Source organism: Populus trichocarpa, chromosome 1 (genome assembly GCF_000002775.5).
Source record: "Populus trichocarpa isolate Nisqually-1 chromosome 1, P.trichocarpa_v4.1, whole genome shotgun sequence".
NCBI lineage: Eukaryota > Viridiplantae > Streptophyta > Magnoliopsida > Malpighiales > Salicaceae > Populus > Populus trichocarpa.
This window is the reverse complement of record NC_037285.2, coordinates 45,454,364-45,469,968: the sequence shown is the minus strand read 5'-3', so window position 1 is coordinate 45,469,968 and position 15,605 is coordinate 45,454,364. Positions and strand designations below refer to the sequence as shown.

General features: G+C 34.1%; 1 protein-coding gene across 9 annotated transcripts in view; it reads left to right on the top strand.

Annotated features, from left to right (window-relative positions):
• LOC18096055 (uncharacterized) overlaps positions 1 to 15,605 on the top strand; it is a 691,470-nt gene that overhangs the window by 415,381 nt on the left and 260,484 nt on the right. For 2 of the 9 annotated variants that reach the window (XM_052448465.1, XM_052448466.1), the window contains exon 2: positions 5,887 to 5,990. In XM_052448465.1, the coding sequence (XP_052304425.1) occupies positions 5,887 to 5,990 (104 nt within the window). The other 7 variants (XM_052448463.1, XM_052448434.1, XM_052448414.1 and 4 more) reach the window with 7 other exon arrangements.

The window sequence follows — 15,605 nt, the reverse complement described above, 5'->3', positions numbered from 1 at the left end:
TCAATATTCTTACAATTAAGCCCTTGGTTCGTCCAATTAAACTTCTTAAAAAATCAATTAAGTCCTTAGATTTTAATTTCTTCCAATTAACACCCAAATTGACTTCAAAAACTGATTTTTTTTACAATTAAGTCTTTAATAAAATTAATTAAGCCTTCCCAAAATTCTCATTAAGTCCTTAGCCATTTAAATTTGTATTTATTTATCTAAAATAAAAATATTTTCACAAATTAGGCTCTTTGTCAATCAGAATTGGGTTGCTGATTTTGTAAATCTTATATATTTTGGTCTCCAACTTTTTCACTTGTCATCTTGGTCCTCTACCATCAACTTCACAATCTTTAAAGCTTGCTCTTTGTACTTTTCTCCTGTATTTTATTTTTTTATTTTTTGTGGGGTCAAAAGTTGGTAACAATATACTTAATTGAGAAATCAAAATAGTTTACTAATAAAATTAATTTAAAACATAAATTGGGTGCAAAATCTATAATAACCATGTAGTTAAATAGTATATTTAATATTTGTCCTTATTAAAATTATAGAGGGACCACTAGTTTATAATGGATTCTTTCAATTTAGTTTGGTTTAGTTTTTTTATTTAATTTAGTTTGGTTATATCCAACCGATTCAATTCTATTTTATGTTTTATTTTTTTGATTAAAATTGTTTAACAAACTCAAAAAATCATTTTATTTGATTGATTTAAGTCAATTTTTATAAATATTCTAAAACAATTGTGCTCATTTCTATAAAATGGTGGTCGCATTATTTGGACTATTAATTATACCAACAGGTAAAACAATACAAATCGCATCGTATTTGCAAACACTCCTCCACGCACACACTTAACCAAATTATAATTTAGTCTCTATAATTTAATAACAATAATGAATCAATCCCATAGTTTCAATAACTATATGTTTAATTCTTATATTTTTAAAGTTACATATTGTTTAGTTCTTTTCTAATTAATATTTTTTTTCTTCATTCTTGAAAATAGAATAAGGAAAAGAAAAGTATGCAGTTGGGGAAATTTCATTAGGAAGGAAGGCATTTTTTAGAGAAAAACATAGTAAATGGACGGCGGTCCACGCTAGTTAATTGACTTTTTAATTATCCATGACACTTTAAGGACTAAATAATTAGTTTTAATAAAGTACGGGGCTAAGTTATAATATTTAAATCTTCATTAACATAGGGGACTTTATTATTTGTTTTTTGAAGGAGAATTTGTACATGCAACAATCTTTATTATTCCTTCACTGAGGAACTTAGAATTCAAATATGGTTTTAAGAATATATATATATAAAGGATTCAATTCTGTGTCTGAAAAAACAAAAGACTCAATATTTCATATGCGAAATTAAGTTAATAAAATGAAAGAAAAGAAAATTATTTATACTTTGGACCACAAAAATTACATATAACTGAAAATCTCAATTACAGCAACAGTTGAATTGTTTGGTGGGAATTCGTCAAGATTGTTTTCATTTGGGCTTGTGGTTGTGTTTGGTTGCCAAGAAAAAAGAGATATATTGCATGGCTCATAAAATTCCGCCTCTCTCTATGAATATAATAAGCCATATACTTAGCTGACTTTGAAAAGTCCTCTTTTACGTTTCTTTGTTTTTTTTGAACACTGAAAGAGGAGAAAGAGGGTTCTGTTTATTGTTTTGTAGTTGTTTTTGATCGAGTAATAATCTCTTCTTTTATTCTACTGAAATTCTTGACGTTTTGGCTCTTTTTTCTTGTCTAGAAAATTGAGGGAAAGTAATAGAGATAAGTCATATCACTCTCATTTGGACAACCACTCTATCATCCTCCTTATCATATTAATTTTCAGCTCCTATTTTCTACAAGGCTGCCCCCCTACATGACCTTACTTTCTTCCTTCTTTGTCCCATTCCTTTCTTTCGTCTTCCATCATGCCGTGAGTTTAGGGGTTTTTTTTTGTTCTTCCTTCTTTTTCCCATTCCTTTCTTTCTCCTTTTATCATGCATGCCGTGATTTTAAGGTTTTTATTTTAAGTGTTTGAATAAGTAGTTGTTTTTTAAAATATTGTTTTATTTTAAAATATATTAAAATAATATTTTATTTATTTTTTAAAAATTATTTTAGGATACAAAAAATTATTTTTAAAAAAAATAAAAAACAAACACGCTATTTCTTTTCTTAATTCGCTGTCGTGATTTCAGGTCCTCCTTTCCTGCCTTATTTGCAAAAGCATGAAAAAAAAAATTTAAAATCAAACAAGCATGGCTCTTAAAAACTAAAATTCAAAATATTATTAAAGTGTTTGAATGAATAATAATTTCATCAATATTTTAAAATTTTTTGGTTATTATATTATTAAAGTGTCCAAAGAAATTCCAAATAAAAGAGAAAAAAATCCCATTCAAAGAAATAAAAGCAGAGTATTTTTATCAGAAATAGGACATCACATATTCATATTTTTATCTTTACTCTCCTCCGATCTTTCAATGTCTTCTTCCGTTTCTGCAGCCTCCCTCAACCTCTCCTTCTATTTCCACGTCCCTCCCTTACTCTACTTTCTTCCCCTATCTTAATGTGCAGATAAGGTTGAGCAAGTGGCGATAATCTATTGGTTCCTTGGATTAGCTTGTCACCATGTCACAAAAAGATTTAAAATTCTCCTTTCATTTGCTCACATTGTACTATTCGTCCTTTCTCATAAATTTGTTTTTTTTTAAAAAACTGAAATTTGTAATTATAATATGTAATTATAATTTTCAAGGGCAAGCACAACAACTCAAGAGCAAACCAACTCGATGAAATAGCAAAAAAAAAAAACTTGAAGAACTGAAATAAAATAAAACCACAAAAGAGGAATGAAGACTTTTAAAATAAAACCACAAAAGACTTTTAGTTTCATTCTTTGTTGAGTTCGTTCCTGCAAGTCTTTTCTCTTGTTGATCTGTTTTTTTTTTTTAAAAAAAAAAACTAAAAAAACTTTGACCGATCATAGCTTAGGTTAATTATATTTGTTGTTGGAAGCGAGCTGGTATCACCCATTGAGGCGTCTAAGTGATTATCGCAACCTTTCATTCGTTTCTTTCTTTGCGTGAGTACTTTTACACCTTGTTTTTCTTTATTTGTTTGTCACTGTCCCTATATTATCTTAATTATGTCATCAAAATGCATTTTTAATGGGAATTACTGCTTTAACTCACAAGTGTCAGTTAGAATCCATGTAAACTATTTTATTGGAATATACCTAGGGGGTAGGGGTGTTAAAAAAACCAATTAACTGAGAAAACTGAAAAAACCAATGAAAAATTAACTGAGAAAACCAAATCGAGATAAAAAACTGATTAAACTGATTTTTAAAACCATAATGCAGATTCGAGGGCAAGCACAACAACTCAAGAGCAAAGCATCTCGATGAAATAGCAAAAGAAAAAGACTTGAAGGACTGAAATAAAATAAAACCACAAAAGAGAGATTCAAAAGAGAGACTCTGAATGCCATCAAAAACATAGTTCTTTTAGCTTCTTTTTTTTTTTTTTAAATAATGTAATAGGTCAATCATATTACGTGAGTGTGTGACACAGAGATAGTCATCATGGAAAATTACTTTTAATTGCTTTTTTGCAAGTCTTTTTTCTTGTTGATCTGTTTTTTTTTTTAACCAAAAAAAAAACTAAAAAGAACTTTGACCTATCATAACTTAGGTTAATTATATTTGTTGTTGGAAGCGAGCTGGTATCATCCATGGAGACGTCTAAGTGATTATCCTGAACCTTTCATTCGTTTCTTTCTTTGCTAGGTGAGTACATATTATTATTATTTTTATTTGTTTGTTTGTCACTGGCTCTATATTATCTTAATTATGTCATCAAAATGCATTTTTAATGGGAATTACTTATACCTTGCCCTGTTGCTTTTGAAGCTGGATTCCATACAGAGCTAAAGGCCTTCTCCTTTTCTTCCTCCCGCTATTTCATTGAGCATTCAGTACCAGTGCCTTTCGCACATATTTTCCCAAATTAAGGTAATGAAATTCCTATTCCCATTCTCTCTGCGCCTGTTTTACTTGTAGTGACTCACTCTCACGTTCTGTATCCTTATTTCTCTGATTTTCAGACCTGCGGAAAATGGCTATCGAAAGTGCTGGTGGATCCATTATAGCTATGCTAGCAGAACTCATGGTGGAACCAGTAGGAAGGCAGTTCCGTTACATGTTCTGTTTCAACAATTTTGTTGAAGAATTCAAAGAACGAAAGGAGAACCTTGCTTTAGCACTAGATGGTCTGCAAAAAGATGTCGAAGCTGCTGAAAGGAATGCTGAAGAAATTAAGAAAGGTGTCAAAAAGTGGCTGGAAGATGCAAACAACGAAATTGAAGCTGCGAATCCCTTGGAAAATGAAATAGGAAAAAATGGCAAATGCTTTACTTGGTGCCCAAACTGCATGCGACAATTCAAGTTGAGCAAGGCACTGGCCAAGAAGTCGGAGACTTTCAGAAAACTTGGAGAAATTAGCGAAAAGTTTAAAACAGTGGCCCACAAAGCTCATCCTCAGCCCATAGAATTTCTCCCATCAAAGGAATTCACGCCCTCAGAATCGTCAAAAGAAGCATTGAAACAGATCATGAAAGCTCTCAAAGATGACAACGTCAATATGATCGGACTGTACGGCATGGGAGGGGTGGGTAAAACCACCCTGGTGAAAGAAGTAGGCAGGAGAGCCAAAGAGTTGCAGCTTTTTCCTGAAGTTTTGATGGCTACGGTGTCCCAGAATCCAAATGTCACAGACATCCAGGATCGACTGGCAGATAAGTTAGGTCTGGATATTAAAGAAAAGAGTAAAGAAGGGAGAGCAGATCGATTATGGCAGAGACTGAAGCAAGTGGAGAAGATGCTTATTATCCTGGATGATGTTTGGAAACATATTGACTTGAAAGAGATAGGGATCCCATTTGGTGATGATCACAGGGGTTGTAAGATTCTTCTAACAACACGTCTTCAAGGCATATGTTCTTCTATGGAGTGCCAGCAAAAAGTGTTTTTAAGAGTCTTACCTGAAGATGAAGCATGGGATTTATTCAGAATCAATGCAGGTTTACGTGATGGGGACTCTACCTTGAACACAGTGGCAAGGGAGGTTGCGAGAGAATGCAAAGGCTTGCCTATAGCACTTGTGACAGTGGGAAGGGCTCTAAGAGATAAATCTGCAGTTCAGTGGGAAGTAGCGTCTAAACAGCTCAAAGACTCTCAATTTCCGCGCATGGAACAATTTGATGAACAAAAAAATGCTTTTACATGTCTTAAGTTGAGCTATGAAAATTTGAAGCACGAGGAAACCAAGTTATGTTTCTTGCTATGCAGTTTATTTCCAGAAGATTATGACATTCCAATTGAGGACTTGATGAGATATACAGTTGGCTATTGGTTACATCAAGATGAGGAGCTCATTGAAGATGCAAGGAAACAAGTTTATGTGGCAATCGAAAACCTCAAAGATTGTTGCATGCTGTTGGGCACTGAAACTGAAGAGCATGTGAAAATGCATGACTTGGTTCGTGACTTTGCTATTCAGATAGCATCATCAGAAGAATATGGATTCATGGTAAAGGCTGGCATTGGGTTGGAGAAGTGGCCAATGAGCAACAAAAGCTTTGAAGGTTGTACAACAATTTCGTTAATGGGCAATAAACTAGCAGAACTTCCTGAAGGATTGGTATGTCCACGGCTCAAAGTTCTATTATTAGAAGTGGATTATGGTTTGAATGTTCCTCAGAGGTTTTTTGAAGGGATGAAAGAAATTGAAGTTTTGTCTCTGAAGGGAGGGCGTTTGTCATTGCAATCACTTGAACTCTCAACGAAACTTCAATCGTTGGTGTTGATCTGGTGTGGATGCAAGAACCTCATTTGGTTGAGAAAGATGCAGAGACTTAAGATTCTTGGTTTTATACATTGCTTATCCATTGAAGAATTACCTGATGAAATAGGAGAGCTCAAGGAGTTAAGGTTGTTGGATGTGAGAGGTTGTCGAAGGCTAAGAAGGATCCCTGTGAATTTGATTGGAAGGTTGAAGAAGTTAGAAGAGCTGTTGATTGGGGGTCGCAGCTTTGAGGGATGGGATGTTGATGGATGTGACAGCACAGGAGGAATGAATGCAAGCCTAAAAGAACTAAACTTGTTGTCTCATTTAGCTGTATTATCATTGAGGATACCGAAGGTTGAATGCATTCCCAGAGATTTTGTTTTTCCCAGCTTGCTCAAATATGATATAAAATTATGGAATGCTAAAGAATATGATATAAAGCTTAGGGATCAGTTTGAGGCAGGACGATACCCAACCTCGACAAGATTAATTTTGGGAGGTACATCCTTAAATGCGAAGATATTTGAGCAGTTGTTTCCTACGGTGTCTCAAATTGCTTTTGAGAGTTTAGAGGGTTTAAAAAATATAGAATTGCACTCTAATCAGATGACCCAAAAAGGCTTCTTACATAAATTAGAATTTGTAAAAGTGAGGGATTGTGGGGATGTTTTCACTCTGTTTCCAGCAAAATTGCGGCAAGTTTTGAAAAATCTAAAGGAGGTGATTGTTGATAGCTGTAAATCAGTGGAGGAGGTATTTGAATTGGGTGAGGATGATGAAGGAAGCAGTGAGGAGAAGGAGCTGCCGTTGCTGTCATCTATAACACTGTTACAGCTGTTATGGTTACCTGAGCTCAAATGCATCTGGAAGGGGCCCACCAGACATGTCAGCCTCCAAAATCTAAATCTTCTGGATTTGTATTCTCTCGACAAACTGACATTTATCTTCACAGCGTCCCTCGCTCAAAGTCTACCAAAGCTAGAAAGACTTGACATAAGTGATTGTGGTGAATTGAAGCATATTATCAAAGAAGAGGATGGTGAAAGGAAAATAATTCCAGAGTCCCCTGGCTTCCCAAAATTAAAAAATATCTTCATAGAAGACTGTGGTAAACTGGAATATGTGCTCCCTGTCTCTGTGTCTCCAAGTCTTCTGAACCTGGAAGAGATGCGGATTTTTAAAGCTCATAATTTAAAGCAAATATTTTTCAGTGTCGAAGATTGTCTCTACAGAGATGCCACCATCAAGTTCCCTAAGCTAAGAAGATTGTCTCTTTCAAATTGCAGCTTTTTTGGTCCAAAGAATTTTGCTGCCCAATTGCCTTCTTTGCAAATTCTAGAAATTGATGGCCACAAAGAATTGGGAAATTTGTTTGCACAGCTCCAGGTACGTCCTTTATATTTCTCCAACAATTTTTTTCCTTTTTAATTTAAATTTTCTTTGCACAAAATTCCTTTTTTTTTTCCTTTTCAATACGAAGTTAATTATTGAGTAAAATCCTTTAGCCATCCTTTAGCCATCCAGTTGATTTCTTCCTTTAAATTTCTGAAACTGAAGTAATTGATAAGTGGAGATAAATCCTTTAGCCATCCACTAAATTTAAAAGGAGTTGTCTAACTGTATCATTCCCTGTCTCTTGACGCAGGGCTTAAGAAGTAAGAAATTAATTATTGAGTCTCTTTCAGTCCTGCAACTTCTGATTTCATATTCCCATGCCCTATTGCCATGTCTACTTATATCCTTTTGTTGATAAGTTTTTGGCTGAAGTATTGGGGACAATTCGTTCATCTATTTATCAAAATTATACATGGAAATATAATGCTTGGAGTCCCTGCCTGACATGTTACCAAAATTGTACTTGGAAACATCTATTTACCAATATATGTTACATATTCCAAAGTGCACAAAATTTATTAGGAAGTATATCTTACAATTTGGTATCCTTGTTTTCTTTCGATGCAGGGGTTGACAAATTTGGAAACATTACGCTTGAGCTTCCTGCTGGTGCCTGACATTAGGTGTATATGGAAGGGTCTTGTGCTGAGCAAATTGACTACTTTGGAGGTGGTTAAGTGTAAGAGACTGACACATGTATTCACATGTAGCATGATTGTCAGTCTAGTTCAACTGGAAGTTCTAAAGATATTGTCCTGTGACGAATTAGAGCAAATCATTGCTAAGGATGATGATGAAAACGACCAGATATTGTTAGGAGATCATCTCCGATCTTTATGCTTTCCCAAATTGCGTCAAATTGAGATAAGAGAATGCAACAAGTTGAAGAGCCTCTTCCCAATAGCCATGGCTTCAGGTCTCCCAAATCTCCGAATACTTAGAGTAACAAAATCATCTCAATTATTGGGAGTATTTGGGCAAGAAGATCATGCTTCACTTGTCAACGTTGAGAAGGAGATGGTGCTTCCTAATCTGTGGGAGCTGTCGCTAGAACAATTATCAAGTATTGTCTGTTTTAGTTTCGGATGGTGTGATTATTTCTTATTCCCTCGTTTGGAGAAGTTCAAGGTCCTTCAATGTCCAAAGCTGACCACAAAATTTGCTACTACACCAGATGGTTCAATGAGTGCTCAATCAGAGGTGCTGCTGATTTGACTTGATTTCTTGCCTCTCTTTTTAGTGTATTTGTTTCTTGTTTCGCTCAATAATAAGATTTACAAGTTAAAATGAGCATGCCATGCTTGAATTGGTTTACAGGTATCCGAAGTAGCTGAAGATTCAAGCATTAATAGAGAGTGGACCAGAAATAAGGGGTGGAAAGAAGATGGAGAGACTCATGTCTTTGAGCTATGAATATATTTGGACTTGATGCTGTACTATTTGTTCAAAAGTTTGATATCATGTTTTCCTAGCAGAACAATCTCATGTTGAATGGCTTTTCCGAGCAGATACCTTGCTGGCTTTTGCTAGAGATTCTAAATATTCCTCTGATTTCTATTTGTTTGCTGCTTACAAACCCTTTCATAAGCTACATGCCTAATCTGGTAGCTTTTGTGAAACCTAAAGCTGATAGATTTTAAATCTCAGACCATACTGTAGGACACAATCTGTAGAAAAATTGTTGAATTGATGTCTCAAGAAGCTGCTGATGTGGAGCCTGCTGATGTGGATGCTGATAAGAGTTTTAGATTTAATAAAACACTTATTGATTTGAAATTATCAAGATCTATTAAGATTGACATAAATCTTCTTTATTTTGTTATGATCTTCTTAGATTCTTTTACGTAACAACAGCAGATTGAGCTGCTTGTTACTTGCATTTCTGTTTCTCTTGTTGCTTAAATAAGACCTCTAATGATCAATAAAGTCGTGAAGTTTTCAGAACAAGTGTGTTAATTGCTAGCCTCTGCATTTTATTCTGTCAAAATCCTTCAAATTGGTATAAGAGCCTATTTCTTTCTTGAGAGATCTGTGAGGTTGAGAGCTTAAACACTTATCATCTTTCAAAAAACCCAACCAATGCAAAATGAGTTCAGAAGCCTCTGTGATTGTGATGGCACCACCAGTGTTTGATGGAACAAATTATGAAGTGTGGGTTGTTCAAATAGAAGCTTACCTTGATGCTAATGATCAGTGGGAAGCCATTGAAAATGCATATGAGGTTCCTCCTTTGCTTGACAATCCAACTATAGCTCAAATGAAAAATCACGAGTGTAAGCAAAGGAAATCAAAGGCAAAAGCTAACTTATTTGCAACTGTTTCTTCTTCAATCTTCACTAGAATTATGACACTAAAAACAACAAATGAAATTTGGAACTTCCTGAAAAAGGAGTATGAAGGAAATGAACGAGTGAAGGGCATGCAAGTTCTAAATCTAATCAGAGAATTTGAGATGCAAAGAATGAAGGAATCAGAAACCATCAAGGATTACTATGACAGACTTCTTGACATTGTAAACAAAGTAAGGCTTCTTGGTACTGATTTCTATTCTAGAATTGTTCAAAAAATTCTTGTCACAGTTCCTGAAAAATTTGAAGCATGGTATGGCTATAAACCAAAGTTTCAGAATTTAAAAACTTTTGGTTGTCTTTGTTTCTCTTATATTCCGCAGGTTAAGAGAGACAAACTTGATAAAAAGACAGAACCTAGGATCTTTGTAGGCTACAGTTCAATTTCAAAAGCCTATAGGATTTCTTCCACAAGACAACAAAGTAATTGTTAGCAGGAACATCCAATTCTTTGAGTCAGAAAGCTAGAACTGGGAGAATAATAAGCTTGAATTCCAAGAGGAGAATGCTGACATTGATGATGAATCTGTTACAAAAACCAGATTACTCTCTGATATCTATCAGAGTTGCATTGTTGCAATAATTGAACCTACAGGATATGTAGAAGCTGTTGCAGATCAACATTGGATGACTGCAATGAAGGAGGAGCTTATGATGATTGAGAAAAATCAGACTTGGATGCATATAAAAAGGCTATAGGAGTCAAATGAGTTTATAGGACCAAGTTTAACGCTGACGGTTCTATAAACAAATACAAAGCAAGGCTTGTTGTCAAAGGATATGCTTAGATGTTTGGGGTGGATTTCTCTGAAACTTTTGCTCTGGTTGCTAGGCTTGATACTATAAGAATGCTACTTGCTCTTGCTGCTCAAAATGGCTGGATTATACATCAAATGGATGTCAAATCTGCTTTCTTAAATGGATATTTAGGAGGAGGAAATATTTGTGGAGCAGCTTGAAGGTTTTGTCGTTCAAGGAGAAGAGGAGAAAGTATATCTACTGAAAAAGGCTCTTTATGGTTTAAAGCAAGCACCAAGGGCTTGGTATAGCAGGATTGATACACATTTTTTAGACTTAGGCTTTACAAAAATCTAAGTGAATTTACACTCTATCTCAGGAAAGTAAATGATGAATTACTTATGGTTTCTCTTTATGTGGATGACTTACTTGTGACAAAAAGTAACATGAAGCAGATTGATGTGTTCAAAAGAGAAAAGGAGGATGTTTTTGAGATGACTGACATGGGAAAGATGACATTCTTTCTTGGCATGGAAGTTAAACAAAAGGAGAATGAAATCTTCATATGACAACAAAAATATGCCAAAGAGATTTTAAAGAAGTTCAACATGGAAGAGTGCAGACCAACATAAACACCAATGAATCAAAAGGAGAAATTTGCAAAGAAGATGGAGTTGCAAAGATTGATGAAAAACTCTACAGAACCTTAATAGGATGCTTGATGTATCTCACTGCAACAAGACCAGACATTATGAATGCTACAAGTATACTTTCAAGGTATATGCATTGTGCAAGTGAAATTCATTTTCAAACAGCAAAAAGAATTGTCAGATACATCAATTGACTATAGATTGAGGTTTTGTCAAGTTAAAAACTTCATACTCCATGGTTATTCTGACAGTAATTGGACCAGCTGTGTTGATGACATAAGGAGTACTTCAAGTTATTGTTTTAGCTTTGGATCTGTTATTTTTTCATGGAGCTCTAAGAAGCAAGAAGTCATAGCTCAATCCACAGCAGAAGCAGAGTATGTAGTATCTACTACTGCCATGAATCAGGCCATTTGGATTAGAAAATTGATGGCTGATCTGCAGATGGAGCAAAAGGAAAGCACACGGATACTTGTAGACAATCAAGCTGCAATTTCAATCGCAAAAAATCCTGTGTTTCATGGCAAAATGAAACACTTTAAAATGAAACTCTATTTCCAAAGAGAAGTACAAAAAGAAGGTGAAATACAACTGATCTACTGCAAAACAGAAAATTAAAATGCTGATATTCTGACTAAGCCACTTCCTAAAGCTAAGTATGACTTCTTAAGACAAAGACTTGGAATCTGCAGCTTCAAAGCCAAAGAGGAATGTTGAATTGATGTCTCAAGAAGCTACTGATGTGGAGCCTGCTGATGTGGATGCTGATAAGAGTTTTAGATTTAATAAAACACTTGTTGATTTGAAATTGTCAAAATCTGTTAAGATTGACATTGACATAAATCTTCTGTATTTTGTTATGATCTTCTTAAATTCTTTTACGTAACAATAGCAGATTGAGCTGCTTGTTACTTGCATTTTTGTTTCTCTTATTGCTTAAATAAGACCTATAATGATCAATAAAGTTGTGAAGTTTTCAGAACAAGTGTGTTAATTGCTAGGCTCTGCATTTTATTCTGGCAAAATCCTACAAAAATGCTTCCCTCACTGATTTTTCTTTTCCTTTTGTGTTGGATTTGAAGCTGTTTTCATTAGCTAAGAGTATCCCCAACCCCAGCTTCTTTCTAAGCATGTTTTCCTACCAGATTAAGCTACCCTCGCTAATTTCTTGTGAAACCTAAAGCTGACATATTTTAAATCTCAGACCATACTGTAGAACAGTAATTTCTTGCTCGCCTCCCCCCATATGATTAGCTTCTTTCTAAGCTGTGGTGTTGGAAATCAAGAGCATGTTTAACATGATGTTTTACTTTGAATTATAATTTAAAAGTTGTTTTTTATAAATAATTTATGAAAAAAATAAATTAAAATAACCATAAGTTATAAGCATTATTTGTAAAAAAAATGACTCAAATTAACTCTTTTTAATAACAAAAAATTTAGTATATAACCACAAACTAAATTTAGTAAATAACCACAAAAATTTTAATTAGTATATAACCACAAACTCAAATTACTACTTCTTGAAATCTCCTTGTTGTAATCTTAATTATGTATACCTCGTATTATAATCTAAATTCAAACATTTGTTATTCTTACCATAACTAATTTTATTGTATATCAAGACTCAAGTTGTTATGCATTAAACTATTCTCATATAATGTAATCCTTTCTTAGGTGTAGAAAAGTTTAATATGGTCCTTGAAGTTTTTGTTACATGGAATAAGAAGATTTCGACTTATCTAACTATGTGTGAATAACGGTATCTGCTTGTTTACCCATGTATTGTAATGTAATGTTGCTTAGGCGATTTCACGGAGATTCATGTTTTTGAGCTGTGGAGCTGCGAATATGTTTTTGATTGGTAGTAAGTAATTCCTACTGTTTCATTGGCAATGGGATACAAATTGGCTTCACATCGTAACAGTCTTATTTACCAAATGTTAGTTATTAAACTTGTTTATCAAGATTAAGTGTATTGAAGTTAGTTCAACGAATAATCATCCATATTAGAAATACTATGAATCTAGAAATACTATGAATCTAGTAGTACTATGAATCTAGAGTAAGTATTGAAGAGTCTAATATTAATTAAGTACCTTGAATATTGTAAAAGACATTTTATAATGTCTATATATATTGTATGGATTTGATAACGAAAGATGTTAGAGTACCATTGTTTAGTGTATTGTATTCCACCAAAATTGTGTGAGTAGTGATCACTTCTCTATTCTGTCATTGTTTTTCCAACAAAGTGGTATCAGAGCTTGAGAGTAGATATGGCTTCCAACAACAACAATTCTCAATTTCATATTCCCCGTCTTACCAAATAAAACTATGATATGTGGTGTATTCAATACAAGGCACTACTAAGATCACAAGAGTTATGGGAGTTAATTGAAGATGGTTATACTGAACCAAAATCAACAAGAGAAGAGGCAGCAATGAGTAATGCAGAAAGACAAACATTGAGAGAATCAAGGAAGAAGGATAATAAGGCGTTATTCACCATTTATCAAGGACTTGATGAAGCAACTCTTGAGATGGTGGCACCAGCAAAGACGTCAAAGGAGGCATGGGAAATGCTTAACAAGACTTATAGTGGAGTTAAAAAGACAAAAAGGGTACAATTGCAAGCATTGAGAGGAGACTTTGAGAAGTTGAGTAAAGAAAGTAATGAGACAGTTTCAGATTACTTCACAAAAGTAATCTCTGTGGTTCACCAGATGAGAAGGAATGGTGAAAATATTGATGATGTTCGTGTGATGGAGAAACTTTTGAGGTCTTTGGATTCAAAGTTTGATCATGTGGTCGTAGCAATTGAAGAATCAAAGAATTTGGAAGATCTGACAGTAGAAGAATTAATAGGATCTCTGCAAGCCCATGAGTAGAAAATTGATAGAAGAGGAGAAGGTAGATCTCTTCAACAAGCATTGCAGACAAAGTTAACTGTGAAGAATGTTAATGAATCTGGCAGAGGAGCATTTCAAAGAGGAAGGTTCATTCATAGAAGAGGAAGAGGAGGAAGATCATTCCGAAATCAAGAATCTCATGGAGCACGAAATCAAAATTTTAATTTCAGAGGCCGTGGCAGAAGCAGAGGAAGAAGTCATAAAGGATATTCAAATTGGAGGAATAATCATGCAAACGTACAATGTTATAATTGTAAAGAGTATGGTCATTTTGCTTCAGATTGCTCACAACACAAATTTGAAGACAAGAATGTCAACTTTGCTGAGAAAGAAATTGATTATGAAGAGCCTGCATTATTGTTGGCCTGTGGAAAATTTGATGGCAGCAACTTCAACACCTCGTATCTAGATACAGGAGCATCAAATCATATGTGTGGTATGAAGGAAGCATTTGTTGATATCGATGAAAGTTATAAAGGTAACATTACCTTTGGAGATCTTTCTCAAAGACTAGTTGAAGAAAGAGGTAGAATTCTTATTGAACTTAAGAATGGTGAGCAGAAGTTCATATCAGAAGTTTTTTATGTTCCAGACAAGAAAAACAACATTCTGAGTTTGGGGAAATTTCTAGAGAAAGGCTTTGAAGTGCAGATGAAAGACAAGAATTTGAACATTTTTGATGAGTCTGGAGCTGCAATTGCTTCAATTAAAATGACTAGAAATAGGATGTTCCCTCTGGATCTTAGCATATATCTGTCAAAATGTTTTAAGGCAGAAATCTCTAACATGAAGAATTTGTGGCATCTGCGATATGGACATTTGAATTGTGGATGTATCAGCCCCAATTTTACTATTAGTTTATCTGTTAATCTTCCCTCCTATAAAGGGTAGATGAAGCATAAATTTTTTTTCTCTCTCGCCGAAATTTCGTTAGAAATTTCGGCAGAGTCTCTCTTATACCAAGAGATCCCAAGTTATCGACAATGTACCCTACACACATCTAGAATTACATCTCATCCATAATCACATCCATGTTTAGTACAATCAACTGCATAATTCATTCCAGATTATGTTTAGGACCATAATTATTCCCAAACTCCATCTTACATCACACGCAATAAGTTAATAATTAAAAGAGCCAATTCGAGCACGAAGATTTCATATACATATATATATATAACACAACATAGTTTAATATTCTAACACAATCTAGTACACTCTAATATCCCAAGCATATGTTGATACATTTAATATTTCAAAACAAAATATTATGAATATAATATTCTATACAGGTTACATGTTTATTGCATAACAAAATTACACCACAAATCCTTAAGTTCCTAACTTATACAAAAAGGGATCAAAGAACTTAAAATCTATTCCTGACGTGAATGGGAGGGACCTGCAAAAATATAAATTTACCATATAATTAAAAACAAATGATTAAAATACAAGTAATCTACAGAAGAAAAATTAACAGCATATCTATCTACTAAAATCATATGAGATTCTCAATACAACCATAAACCCCTTTTAAAGGTTATAAAAATTTTTGTTTCTGTTGACTACTTCTCCCCCCTTCAACATCAAAAAGACTATTGCTGACACCAATGACCTCCATCAGTGTCTTTAGTTGCCCGTCTCAGGAACAACTAATCAGTTTCATGAAAATGCCAACACGAACGTAACCGTTTATGTCATTAACTATTTTAAAA